This window comes from Sebastes fasciatus, chromosome 8, assembly GCF_043250625.1.
Source record: "Sebastes fasciatus isolate fSebFas1 chromosome 8, fSebFas1.pri, whole genome shotgun sequence".
Taxonomy (NCBI): domain Eukaryota; kingdom Metazoa; phylum Chordata; class Actinopteri; order Perciformes; family Sebastidae; genus Sebastes; species Sebastes fasciatus.
Genome location: NC_133802.1, coordinates 11,073,250 through 11,085,328, shown reverse-complemented (window position 1 = coordinate 11,085,328; position 12,079 = coordinate 11,073,250). Strand labels below are relative to the sequence as shown.

Sequence of the window (12,079 nt, the reverse complement as noted above, 5' to 3'; positions counted from 1 at the left end):
ATATACCAGATATAAAAATACAAGGAGATGAAGAAAACTGTTAAAACTGAATATAGTACATACGTACTATAATACATATAGTACATAATAATATACTATACAATACATATAGTACATAATAATGCACCTTGTTTAGTGCATCTTGTAATGACATACTCCGGGAACAGCTCAGATGTAATCTGATTTTAAAAGCTAAATGTTTATATAAGCAGGTTTTCCCCTCACATAAAGCAGGTTATTCTGCTACACCAAAGCAGTGACTCCTTGTGTTGGAAGGAAATCTTAACAAACTTTGTGTCTTTCATTCAGCGAGCAAAGCAAAGCGGAAGCTGTAGGAAAAGGATCTAAAAAACAACAGAAACCGAGAAAAGGCAGCGTGATAGAAAGCAGCAGCAGCACACAGCCTGTGTTCCTCCTCCTCCTCCTCCTCCTGCTGCTGCTGCCTCTTTTTCCCTGGCCTCTGTTCCTTTAATAAACTCATGGTTATCTAGTGTAACAAATGTCTCGCTGCCATCATCAAGTCCAGGCGAGGAGGGAGGAGTTTTTAATGTTCAGTTTGTTCTATGGATCGATGTCTGCTGGCATCGCCTCTCTCTCTCTCTCCGTCTCTCCGTCTCTCTCCTGCACCGTGCGTAATATACTGTACCATTAAACCAAGAAGGTTTTTTACGCGCATTTCCTCTCCACATATTATCCGCCGAAAGAACTGCCTTGCGGAAACTGCCTGACTGACACGCGTCGATCAACATATGTGGCACTGATGGACAAAACCGGATGGTGAAAGGAGACGAATCGCCCCCCGTAGGAGGAGGAAGAAGAAGAGGAAAAGAAGAAGAAGGTGAAAGAAGAAGAAGAAGCCCGACTGAACATCTGTTTCCACCGCTGAAAAAGCGATTCCTAACTGGATTTTGGTTTCATAGTGAGAGAGACTGAACTACTCCGAGAGAGCCAAAATAAAGACACGCTCTCTCTCTCTCTCTCTCTCTCTCTCTCTATGCATGGACTATCGTAGACCGCATTCAGATTTCACCTGGGCACAGTAGTGAACTGCGACTCCAACAAACAAAAAAAATGCCACGGAGGAAACAGCAGGCTCCCAAACGGGCTGCGGGTAAGCGCTTTTTATTCCCTCTTTATAATAATAACGAGTGCAATAATGTGTGTATTATCTTTGTTATGATTCTGTGTATAGCTCTCCTATATAGCACACAGGGTTTCCACCACCTCAAACTTTTATCATGTGGGACCCCCTGAATAGATCCGCATCAGACCATGTGTATTATAGAGAGACATATAGTCCCTCCATCTGAGCAGGTTTCTTGTAGTTGGATTTAGTATGCTGCAGTTATATAACTGTGTGTGAGTACTGTGGTGAAGAATATGGACACATGCAGCTACATTTTTTTTTAATTTGCTGAACTAATTCTCATGTCACCCGGAGACCCCTCTTCTCAGGTGCTCCAAATAGGGGCCTCATACCACAGTTTGGGCACCACACTGCTGTAAGAAAGGTCAAATATTAAACAATAGGTGGGAGGTTGCAGCATCACAAGCTGCCCCTCTGCAGTTTTGGGGTTAAATTAATAAGACTTTAAAGAAAACTGTTCATTAGGATTTAAAAAGACAACAAAAGCTGTGTGGTTTAACCCTCAATAATCCTGTCACGAGGTATTTTATTCATCCATCATTGATCAGAAAGTTTTCAACTCACAGTTTTAGAAAAAGAAAAAAAAAAACTCCCTCCGGTGTGTGTTTGATTTGACCCCCTCTTGAAGTGCACAGAGAGGGGCTGAAAGATGTGGAGCCGGCTGTATCCGTAGCAGATGAACTCTGTATGAACTCTTCATAATCTTATGGACAAATGGAGAATGGGTTACACTCACTCACTCACACACACAGACACACACATGCACTCCATCCGTGCTGCTGGCAGAGGGAGAGGTTGAGGTTGACGCTCACACACACACACGCACTCCTCCACAACACACACATTTCACTTTTTTTTGGTCAGCGGGGTAATATAGAAAAACCGACCATATGTGCATGTCTAGTGTTTGTGTGGCAAATTAATAATCTTCAAGGAGGGCCCTCACACAGTTTAGCTCAATGTGGGAATGCGTGTTTTCTTTTCATAATGTAAGATTTTGCACTAAATCTCAGCGTCTCGTCTCTTCCAATAAACACGGAGAACATCCCACATATCTTTTCCAAAAAAATGCACAACTTCTCCTTAAGAAACGTCCACGTTCACAAGGTCACAGAATCAACGTAGATCTTGACCTTTATATTTCCGCAGTCTTAGCTTCCCTACTTCCTATACATTTTGTTCCCCCCCCAAAAAAACTACCTCATTAAGATGGAGCTGGCGGATTAAAACTAGACTGATCAATGGTATTTCAGCATATGAGGATGCAATTACTTGGTTGTGGTGTGTGTTGAGAAGTTATCAGTCTTTATTATGGTTGCGGATGTAGCAACCAGATGGCGATTGTTCTCTGCCAATAATAGCGTCTCTTTATACCCGCTTAAGATACTGAGACCCTTATCTGCCCGGCACACTCTCAGTTTGCACATACACATGTACACACACACAAAAGCACTCGCTGCCATACACTAAATATTTTCCCACATTTCAGCCTCCAAAAGCCCCCTTTTCTTAAAAACAATGCCCCCCAGTTTTTATTCAGAGAACTTTTGAGAAGATGCCTAAGTGATCCCTTTACACGCTCTCGGCTGCCTCGCCTGTACTCTGGTAAATGTGTCAGCCCTATAGAGAAATAAGCCTTCCAGAAGAGTTTCTTCATTGTTGAGGTAATTGTCTCCTCTTTGACAGGCACATTCATCAGTGGCTTAATGGTCAATCAAAAGTTGGCAGGCAGAGTGTTTTCATTCTTTCCTATCCACTACATTAGGAATACTTAATCAAAATGTCTCCCGGTAATGGCTGTGAAGAGTTCATGACTGACTGATCCGTTGTCTGCGCCGATAGAAAATTAACAGCTCGGCACTGGAGAGATGTGGGCCTGCAGATAAACAAATTGTGCATTAATATTTCATCTTCAAGACCTGGGATGTGCTATCAAGCGGTGGAATATTCCTGGGCTGTGTTGTCATTTTTCTCGCGTTCATTTTTTTTTTTTTTTTTTTCTCCTCCTGTATTCTTGAAGGCTCTTTGCAGCTGTAACTCATTTCACTTGATGACTTTACTGGGGTTACAGAGAGTGACGACAAATTGATTACCTGGCAGAGCAAGAATGGAGCGAAGAGAGACGCAGGCTGACAGTCATGTTATAATAATATGTTTAATGATGTGTGGAGGGGGAACAAGGAGAGAGGAGTATTGAAATAAGAGCATGGAAGATGCAAAGGAATAGGTTTTTTTTTTTGTAGGGCTCTTAAAGATGCAGTATCCCTCTTGGTGGAAATGGTATTTTGCAAGGTGATGTAAAAAAAAAAATACCCACCATTCCCAGCTCCAAGCATTAATTCAGAGGACATTCGGCATCCAGGGTGCTTGTAATCTCCTCTGGGAATTGTATTATTAATAGGCACATTTGTAAACGTGAGACCACAGACGCACTAGTAAAGGCCAGTTGTATCTGATTTACTTCCTTTGCATACATGGTTTGTATGGTAATTTAAAATGCCAATTACTCAGCGGTCCAGGATGGGATGCACTAAACCTTTGCTTTATCACTGAGAAAGCATCACTAAGACAGAGGGCTATCAGGCTACACATCCCAGGTTGAAATTTGTGTATCAGGTTTATATATGGTGTAAACCTAAAGCCCTATAAGTGCACGGGATGCATTTTTGAGTGAAGGAAGCCATATGTTATTTCGCGGCCGTGGGAGTATTCCTCTTACTGTTTTTTTTTTTTTTCTTTTTACAATAGCTCTGCGCCTCAAACCGTTAGCCCAATTTGCTGTTAACAAGATAAATTGGAGAACAGACAAAGGCATTAAGTGTTGCAGTGCCAGCTAGTGACTGACAGCAGCTTGTGGGAATTGGCTAGCAGAAATTCCTCCTAAGTGGTTTGTTCAGAAAACATCCTACGATCAAGGCAGATGTTGTTTATCCAGTTTAGGTAGAAAAAGGAAGTCCATTTTGAATGACAAAAGCTGGGAGGAAAATGGCAGCAAATACAAGGGTGTCTTTATTTAATTTTTTTTTTTTTAATACCAGATTATCACCCCCTTGGATTTTTTTTTCTTGTATCACAACACTGTTCTTTTGTCTGTAGCCATTATAACAACATCTCTCTTTTTTTCTGTGATTTGCTTATATTTATTTAACCATTGTTACACATTGAGATCAAAAAGAGAATGAAGCTCTCACTGGACTTAAATTCAAAGGTTTTTTTGTTTTAGAATTTAAAGTCCATGTGTGATTTCACGTGTTTTTTTATATTTCAAGGCTACATTTGATCTCTTATAACTACATTTTAAAGATGCTCATATTTTTTGCCATTCTGAGCTTCTCCCTATAGTCCAACGATTTGATTAACTGCAGGAAACTAGGGAGGCACCGATCCAACTTTTTCAGTCCCGGTACCGATAGTGATGCCTGGGCTTTGGCTACCGGCCGATACCGAGTACCGATCCGATACCAGTCTTTAATTAATAAGCTGTATGCCTCACTGTGGAAGTGATTGGGATCATTTTTTTTTTTATGTGTAAGGCAACATCACGCTTGACTTAAATATTGCTTTCCTAACTTTGTAAAACAAAATGTAACAAATAAATACATTTATTGAATTGTCATTTATTATTAAAATAATAAATTGTACACCAGCAACTTGTTAAAAATTCTTAAAAATTAAAAGGAATTACATTTCATGTGGAAACCTTGTTAATGCAGCAACAAATTGGTTAAAACTTAAACCGGAATCCAAATTCCGGTATATAATGTTAATAGTATATAAACATAGAATTGAATTGATTAGATCGGCCACATTGTCACCGATACCCGATCCAGCTATTTGAGTCAGTATCGGCCCAATATCTGATCCGGTATCAGTGCATCCCTATAGGAAACGAGAGTTCCCATTGGCTGCAGCGTTACTGGTTTAGTATCTAAGTAATCAAGTTAATAATTGAATTATGAAAATGGCCAATGGAACAATATTGTAAAGACAGATTACAGACGACTGATTCACCTTTTGAAATGCACAGTTTCAATTCTACAGTTGTGAAAGAATTGGAGAACAAATTCTTACTAGAGCAAAATAATACATGAAAACAACGAGACAAAGCTCCTTGTTGGCCTTGGAAATCATGTGATAGTAGCAGTATGAATAGTTTCAACGCGTCATTTGGATCATTTTGACCTTTTTGACACTTGATTTGTAATACTGTAGGAACATGCGCTGCTGTGAAGCTCTTCTTTATGTACCTTTGAAGGCTGAAATGGGAATTTGAATCCATACAATGAAATGTGAAATGCTCCATTTAATACCAGATACTGTAGTTTGTAAAAATGTCACTTTGTCAGCTTTTTTTTTTTTTTTTTTTAGCCCATGCGAAGTGCAAAACTCTGCCTCGAATAAAGTGATATTATCATTAGTGGGCATTACATCTTTTTTATTTTCTCTCTGGATTGATGTAAACAAGGCAAATGTTTAGTTTTGATCAAATCCAGCGTTGGCTTTATGAGCACACCAAACCATATACTTGCACTTTGTTGCAATGCTTGCAATTTTCGAACTTGCAGGCGCTCCCCACAGAGATACCCTTTAATAACTTTCTCCTCATCAGCTAGTTTTCACGCTGTATATTCATACTACAGTAAGAAGGAAAAAAAAGAAGAGTAATATAACGTCAGGTGGTTTTTAGCGTGATCCCCATCACATTTTCCTCCCGCGTGCCAGTTAGGTGACAGGTGTAGATAGCTAATAGTTTGCGACGGCTTTTGTTTGCGTGAGAGGCAGACAGGGTGGTGCACTGTCTAGGTGATAAGAACCAAGACTCCTGTGCCCTCCAGCACATTGATCTCTCTCCTCCTCTGCTCTGCGCTCCCTCTCCTGTGTGGAAAAAACAGCCTGTTATGATTGGTCTCAAAGCAAGTGCCTGTGCAGTGTTGCACCTCTCTACAGCAACTGCTCATTCACCTTGCCTTCCCTCTGAGACCTGCACTAGTTTCCAGGCAAATGACACAATTTGATATGCCGTTGGGGTGATTCATGTGGATAATGTTTCCATGTGATCATCGCTGCAGAAAAGAGACGATTTCTTGTTATGATTTTTTTTTTTTCCTTTTCTACTCATTAAGTCTGACAATAACTAGAATATTGGGAGAGTTTATTGCGAGCAGGCTAAAACTCATTATTTCTGCTAGACATCCCAAGTACAAAAGAAATTATGTTATGGTATTTTGTCCAGGTCCCCACAGATATAATGATTTACAGAGGGAAAATAAGGAGGAGACTTTATAGCTTGGGTTGTTCATTTATGTGGATTTAGAGGATAAGAATGCAAGGCAAGCTTACAGTTAATACAGTAGCAGCGTGGGTCTGGTATTGATTACACGGAGGAGGTATACGGTATGTTTTATATGGTTTATGGTCAAACGCACTGCACCTCATGTGCTTTGTATTATTGTAATGATAGACATTCCCACCATAGTTTATGTCTTTGTAATTCATATCATCTGCAGTTTTGTCAAGAGCACGTCATCTCTTTTTTTTCTCCATACAGAGTCGAGAAGATTTAAGTGAGGACATCCATCTTGTAGTTGTTGACCTACATGTATAGTCAGTCAGAGGGCATACATGTTGGCCATATGGTTGGGGGGGTCTTTAAAAACAATCACAGCCGGATCGGGTTAAACTAAGCTGAGATGCTTTTTTGTGAGGTTGCCATATCATATTTGCAGTTTTAAAAATCTCTGTACTCTGATTTCAGGGGTGTAGACCAGCCGAGGTTCATGTGCTGGTTTTATTAAGAAGCACCTCCGATGCTCATTCAAAGCATAATTTAATAAAACTATAAAGATTACAATTTAGATTTTTGCGTTAAAATTGAATTTAAAACCACACGATGATGCAGAATGCCTCGTAACGAATGAATGAATGTGACATTCCCCTTCAATATGAGAGCGCCAAAAAAAACCAGAGAAAACATTAATCTTAAGTTATCCGCGGTGTACCTGATTTGCTTCTTATCTAATCCTTAATGAGCTTCAATTAAGATTTATTATGCAAATTAACCCTCAGCTGCTACCGACTGCAGGAGCAGGAGCTATGACAATATTGTGCTAATGGCGTGATCTGTAACAATTACAAAGGTAAACTGCCTTCACACTGCACGCTCCGCAGTTCTGTGAGAGGTCAGTTCGCTAAGTATGCATTCAGATGTTCAGGAGATTTGGAAATTTGTTTATTAAGGTGTTTTTTAGACAACAGCGGATACAATTATTGATAGTATCACAGAAAATATGGATGCAATTGAGTATGGCGATATTATGTTTTCTGATACTGTATCGATTCCCAAAAACACTATCAATTTTCAAATAATAGTTAAACAGTAGACAGTCTTCTGATTGCATAAAAAAAAATAGTTACTCAGATTTTATGCATATGGCATCGTTCTTTATACTATGACAGTTTTCCTAAAATTAGATTTAAATAATTACAATATATCGCCTTGCTTACAGTATCGCAATATATTGAATCATAACCCCTGTATCCTGACACAGCCCTAGTGTCACTAATATAGGACACTAGGGCTGTATTCATAAGCATTGCTACTGTTTGTAGCAGCAGTCTTCATATACTATTAACTATCTCCACTATGTCAGTATATGCATTAACTATTCTAAATCTGATGAGTCAAATCTGGAGAAAATTATTATTGGTTTGTAAAAACCTAATTTCTTGGCAAAGTCAAAAGTAATTAAACACTTTTCAATTTATAGGGGACATAGCATGAAGAACTCACTTTTTCAGTGTTTGTGCACATACATTTGGGTCTCTGGAGTAGGGGTGTAAGAAAATATTGAAAATGTTATGATATTATATCTTGTGATACTGTATCGATTCTCAAAAATACTATTGATTTTTATTAATAGTTTACATTCAAAGACATGCAGTGAATACTTGTTTTCATTGGCAAAGAGATGCACCTTCTCAAAGTAGTGCTATGATGTTCATGCCACAGGGACTGTGATAAATGAAAATGCAGAACCCACTGTTCTGATTGCATTAAAAAAGTCAACTTTTTTTCTCAGATTATATTCATATGGTGTTGTATTCTTTATACTATGACATTTTTCCTAAAAATTTGATAAAAAAAATTACAGTATATTGCCTTTCTTACAGTAGCGCAATATATCGCAATCACGTATGTATCATGATACGTATAACATAGCCAGATCTTGCCAATACATAACCCTAATCTGGAGTGCCTACCAACCCACAAACTGAAACTGAAATAAAACAACCCAGTCAGTTTTTTCTGGGCTGTCTAGATCTGAAAACATGTGATTCAACAAGCCATTCAGATTTGGTTCCCCTTCCTATGTCTTTTTTTTTTTTATTGTGTTATAAAGTGATTACAAAACAAGTAAAGACATGTGCAGGGACATATAAAAAAAAAAAAGATGTCACATGCAGGCTCATTATGATATATTGCCTGCAGCTTGAGAACTACCTTTACAAAGGTGTGCCCATATGTTTCTCGCTAACCAATCAGAGCAGACTGAGCATTTCAAACAGAGGGTGAATACAGGTATATTCAGACAGACAGTGTGAGAAAAAGAATGTGTTTTTTGAACATTAAAGCTTGTAAACATGTTCTAGTAGAAACCAAAAGTATGAACCTGGAAATGAGCATGATATGTCCCCTTTAATATAAGGGACACATATTACTTAAACAAGATAGGATAGGAAGAGTCAGTTTCATCAATAATGTGATGTAAAACCCACCGTTCATTTGATTATAAGCAAACCACAAAATGTAGATGCAGGCCTACAGCCAGGCTCAGTTTTCTGATCACCACGGTGACGGCACACACTGAGGTTATGACCAGAGGAAGTGCTCCTGGACACTTAACTCGAGCACTGCATGAAGCTGTGAACCTTGCACCTTTTGTAACTTCATTTAGCTACGAGGCTGATGGCTTCCTGACAGCTTTATAGCCTACATGTTTTATGAGTCGTCATGCAGCGCAATTACATAGGACCTAATTTGATGAATCAAGTCAATGTTTCACCGGCTCCGTTGACCCTCCTGGCCTGTGATCTTCTGTCTCTCCAGGCGGGTCAAACAGAGGCTTTCACACTTTGTACATTTCAGTCACACTCTGGTTTTAAAAAAAAAGAATAAAATCTTGAACATTCGCCTGTTATTACAGCCAATCAAGAATGCACTGATTTGTAATGAGCTATTGTTGGTTTGTTTTAAATGGCTTTGGCAAACCATCAGTCCAAATGAATCAGTTAATCAGCCAGTCAAAGAAAAATAATGTATTTCTAAATTCCACCATATTGCAGTGCAAAAATGATTCCTATGTTTTTGATCTTTGTTTATATAAATAAAACATTTTATATAGTCTTGGTGCCTGCAAATAAACAAGCAGAAATAAGCACAGTTTAAAGTATTTTACAGCCCGTCACCCCGTAATTAACTCCATCTAAACACCTTTAACTCACTGATTTAAACTGCTGTGTTTGAGTGGCACAGCCATATGCAAGAGTAATAAAGAACAGGTCACATTTAACATCAAATGGAGTGTTGTTAATAAATTTTTTCCGGATATTTGATGATTTATTACACCATCAAAGCAGCCAATGATAAATATGCTAATGAAATAAGTTATATATCAAGAGCCCAGATGTTTAACAAAAAGAAGTCACCCTTTATTAAGTATAAATGTGATAGTTGATTGGATGTTTTAACTACATTTAACAGCATTTTGTTTGTTAAATGTTATCCTATATATTGCTTGAAACCCGCTAAAGATTGAGCTTCATTTACAAATGAAAGACATTAAAAGGTTAAGTAACAATTTGAATTAGTACAATTGCATTGGAGACCAACCAGCGCCGTTAGCTGGCTAATTGTTCCATGTATTGTTAATGCTTTCAGCGTTGTTATCTAACAAACTCTTCTCTCAATAGGAACACTGATTTGGGGGATAGAAACTCCAGCTTTCTAATTAGCGAAGCTTTCAAATACTGAATGGCTCATTTGATAATTTTCGTGAGCAGCAAACAAGTTTTAATGTCAAACTGAATGTAAAGTGACAAGAATAAAGAGTTTGTTTTCTCCTCATGGCAGTGGGTCCAGTGGCTCACGCACCCTATTAGACACATTAACATTCGGCCCCCGACACCTCCAGCGTGCAATTTGGATGTTTTTTGATGAAGCCAAAATATGGACATGAATGACAATATGGTTTATTGTATAACTCATATATATGGTATTTAATATACTAATTTAAGAATGTTTTAATTGATATGCTTGTGCTTAAGAGACATCTGATTGAACAGCAGTACAGTACCAACACATGTGGGCAGAGATAATTTAATCAATCAATCCAATTTTATTTATATAGCACATTTCATACGAAAGGAGTAGTCGACTCAATGTGCTTCAAATGCAAACAAAAAAAACAGGGAAAAGATTATGAGAAAAACATATAAAATAAGAACATATAAGATAAGAAAGTCACATATATATTCAATTCAATTCAATTTATTTTATATAGCGTCAAATCATAACAGAAGTTATCTCAATATAAATATATATATAAATATATATATAAAACATATAAGATAAAACATATAAGATAAGAAGATATTACATATATAAAACATATAAGATAACAACCTATATGATAAGGTATTACATATTTAAAACATATAAGATAACAACATTTAAGATAAGAAGGTATTACATATATCAAAACATATAAGATAAGATTTAAGCCAAATCTGAATTTAAATGATAAAATTTAAAAAAAATTACCGTACACATTCTCAATATATGTAACCGCTATCCTCGAATTGGTCAAATGTACTTAAGCATAAGCACAAATCGTTCCTGAAAAAGACTATTGCAGTTTCAAACATGCATTTAGCAAGAAGGTATATAAAAATCTATTTAGATAAAAAAAGTTTAAAAGAAAATAAAAAACGTGAGAAATATATAAAACAAAACGGCTCATTATTAAGCATAGATTAAAGTGTTTAAAAAAGGTTATGTGTATATTTATGTGTTATGGACTAAAAGACATTAGGATTTCTTTGATTGTGTTCTGAATAAAAAACGGCCCACCTTTGCTTTGTTTTCGCCCTAATCCTGTACCTAAACTACCTAAGAGACTGTGCACCGCATTGTGTTCCTCAGGGCTGCGCCTGCCTGTTTGTGTCTACAGTATGTGCTGAGCTAGTCTGTTGAAACAGCTTAATTGATACTCATTAAACAGCAGTGACAGCTTAGGTGTCCGTGATGAATGTAGAATAATTCTGTTGTACTTACAACTTGATTAAGGAGAAGCACACAACATGTCGGTGCTGTAGCCTATGGCTCGGTCTATATGCACTTACGAGCTACTTAAAATGATCAGTCTTATTGGTCGTGCTACCTGCGAGCCTCCCTTAAGTTAATCTGCCGCAATTGCGTGTGCCTAAGATAAACAACCTTTCAAACTCTAAATGAAAAAGTATTTAAAAAAAGAGCTCATAGTTTGTTTGATTTTGATAACTTGCAGAGTGTAACACCTAAGAATAGACTTCATCTGGAAAATGTGAATTATGTTGACTTTTCTTTGTGTTTATTCAGCCGCAGTCTGGCATTTCCATACAATAATAAAGTCAATGGATGTCAGGCAGATGAAAAATGTGCATCTTGTATTATTTCAGTTAAAAATTAGAGGCAATTGGAATTGGTTCAAAATTGACTGTCTTTGTAACGAGTGCATGACGAATGGCATAATTTAGAGAAGAAAATGAATGCTGGGAAACCAAAAATATTATTCTGCAGCATTTTATATGCCGTGATATTCCATGAAGATGAACTAATTCCACTAAATACCCCACACAGAATCGTCATAGAAACCCAGCTCCACACAGTGGAGA

The 12,079-nt window shown here is 37.6% G+C and overlaps 1 protein-coding gene across 1 annotated transcript in view; it reads left to right on the top strand.

The window, feature by feature from the left end:
• Positions 1-583: 583 nt before the first annotated feature.
• tshz2 (teashirt zinc finger homeobox 2) overlaps positions 584-12,079 on the top strand; it is a 45,781-nt gene continuing 34,285 nt past the window's right edge. The window contains exon 1 of the mRNA XM_074643306.1: positions 584-1,111. Within this exon, the coding sequence (XP_074499407.1) occupies positions 1,072-1,111 (40 nt within the window). The 5' untranslated portion in view covers positions 584-1,071. The remainder of the gene's footprint in view (positions 1,112-12,079) is intronic.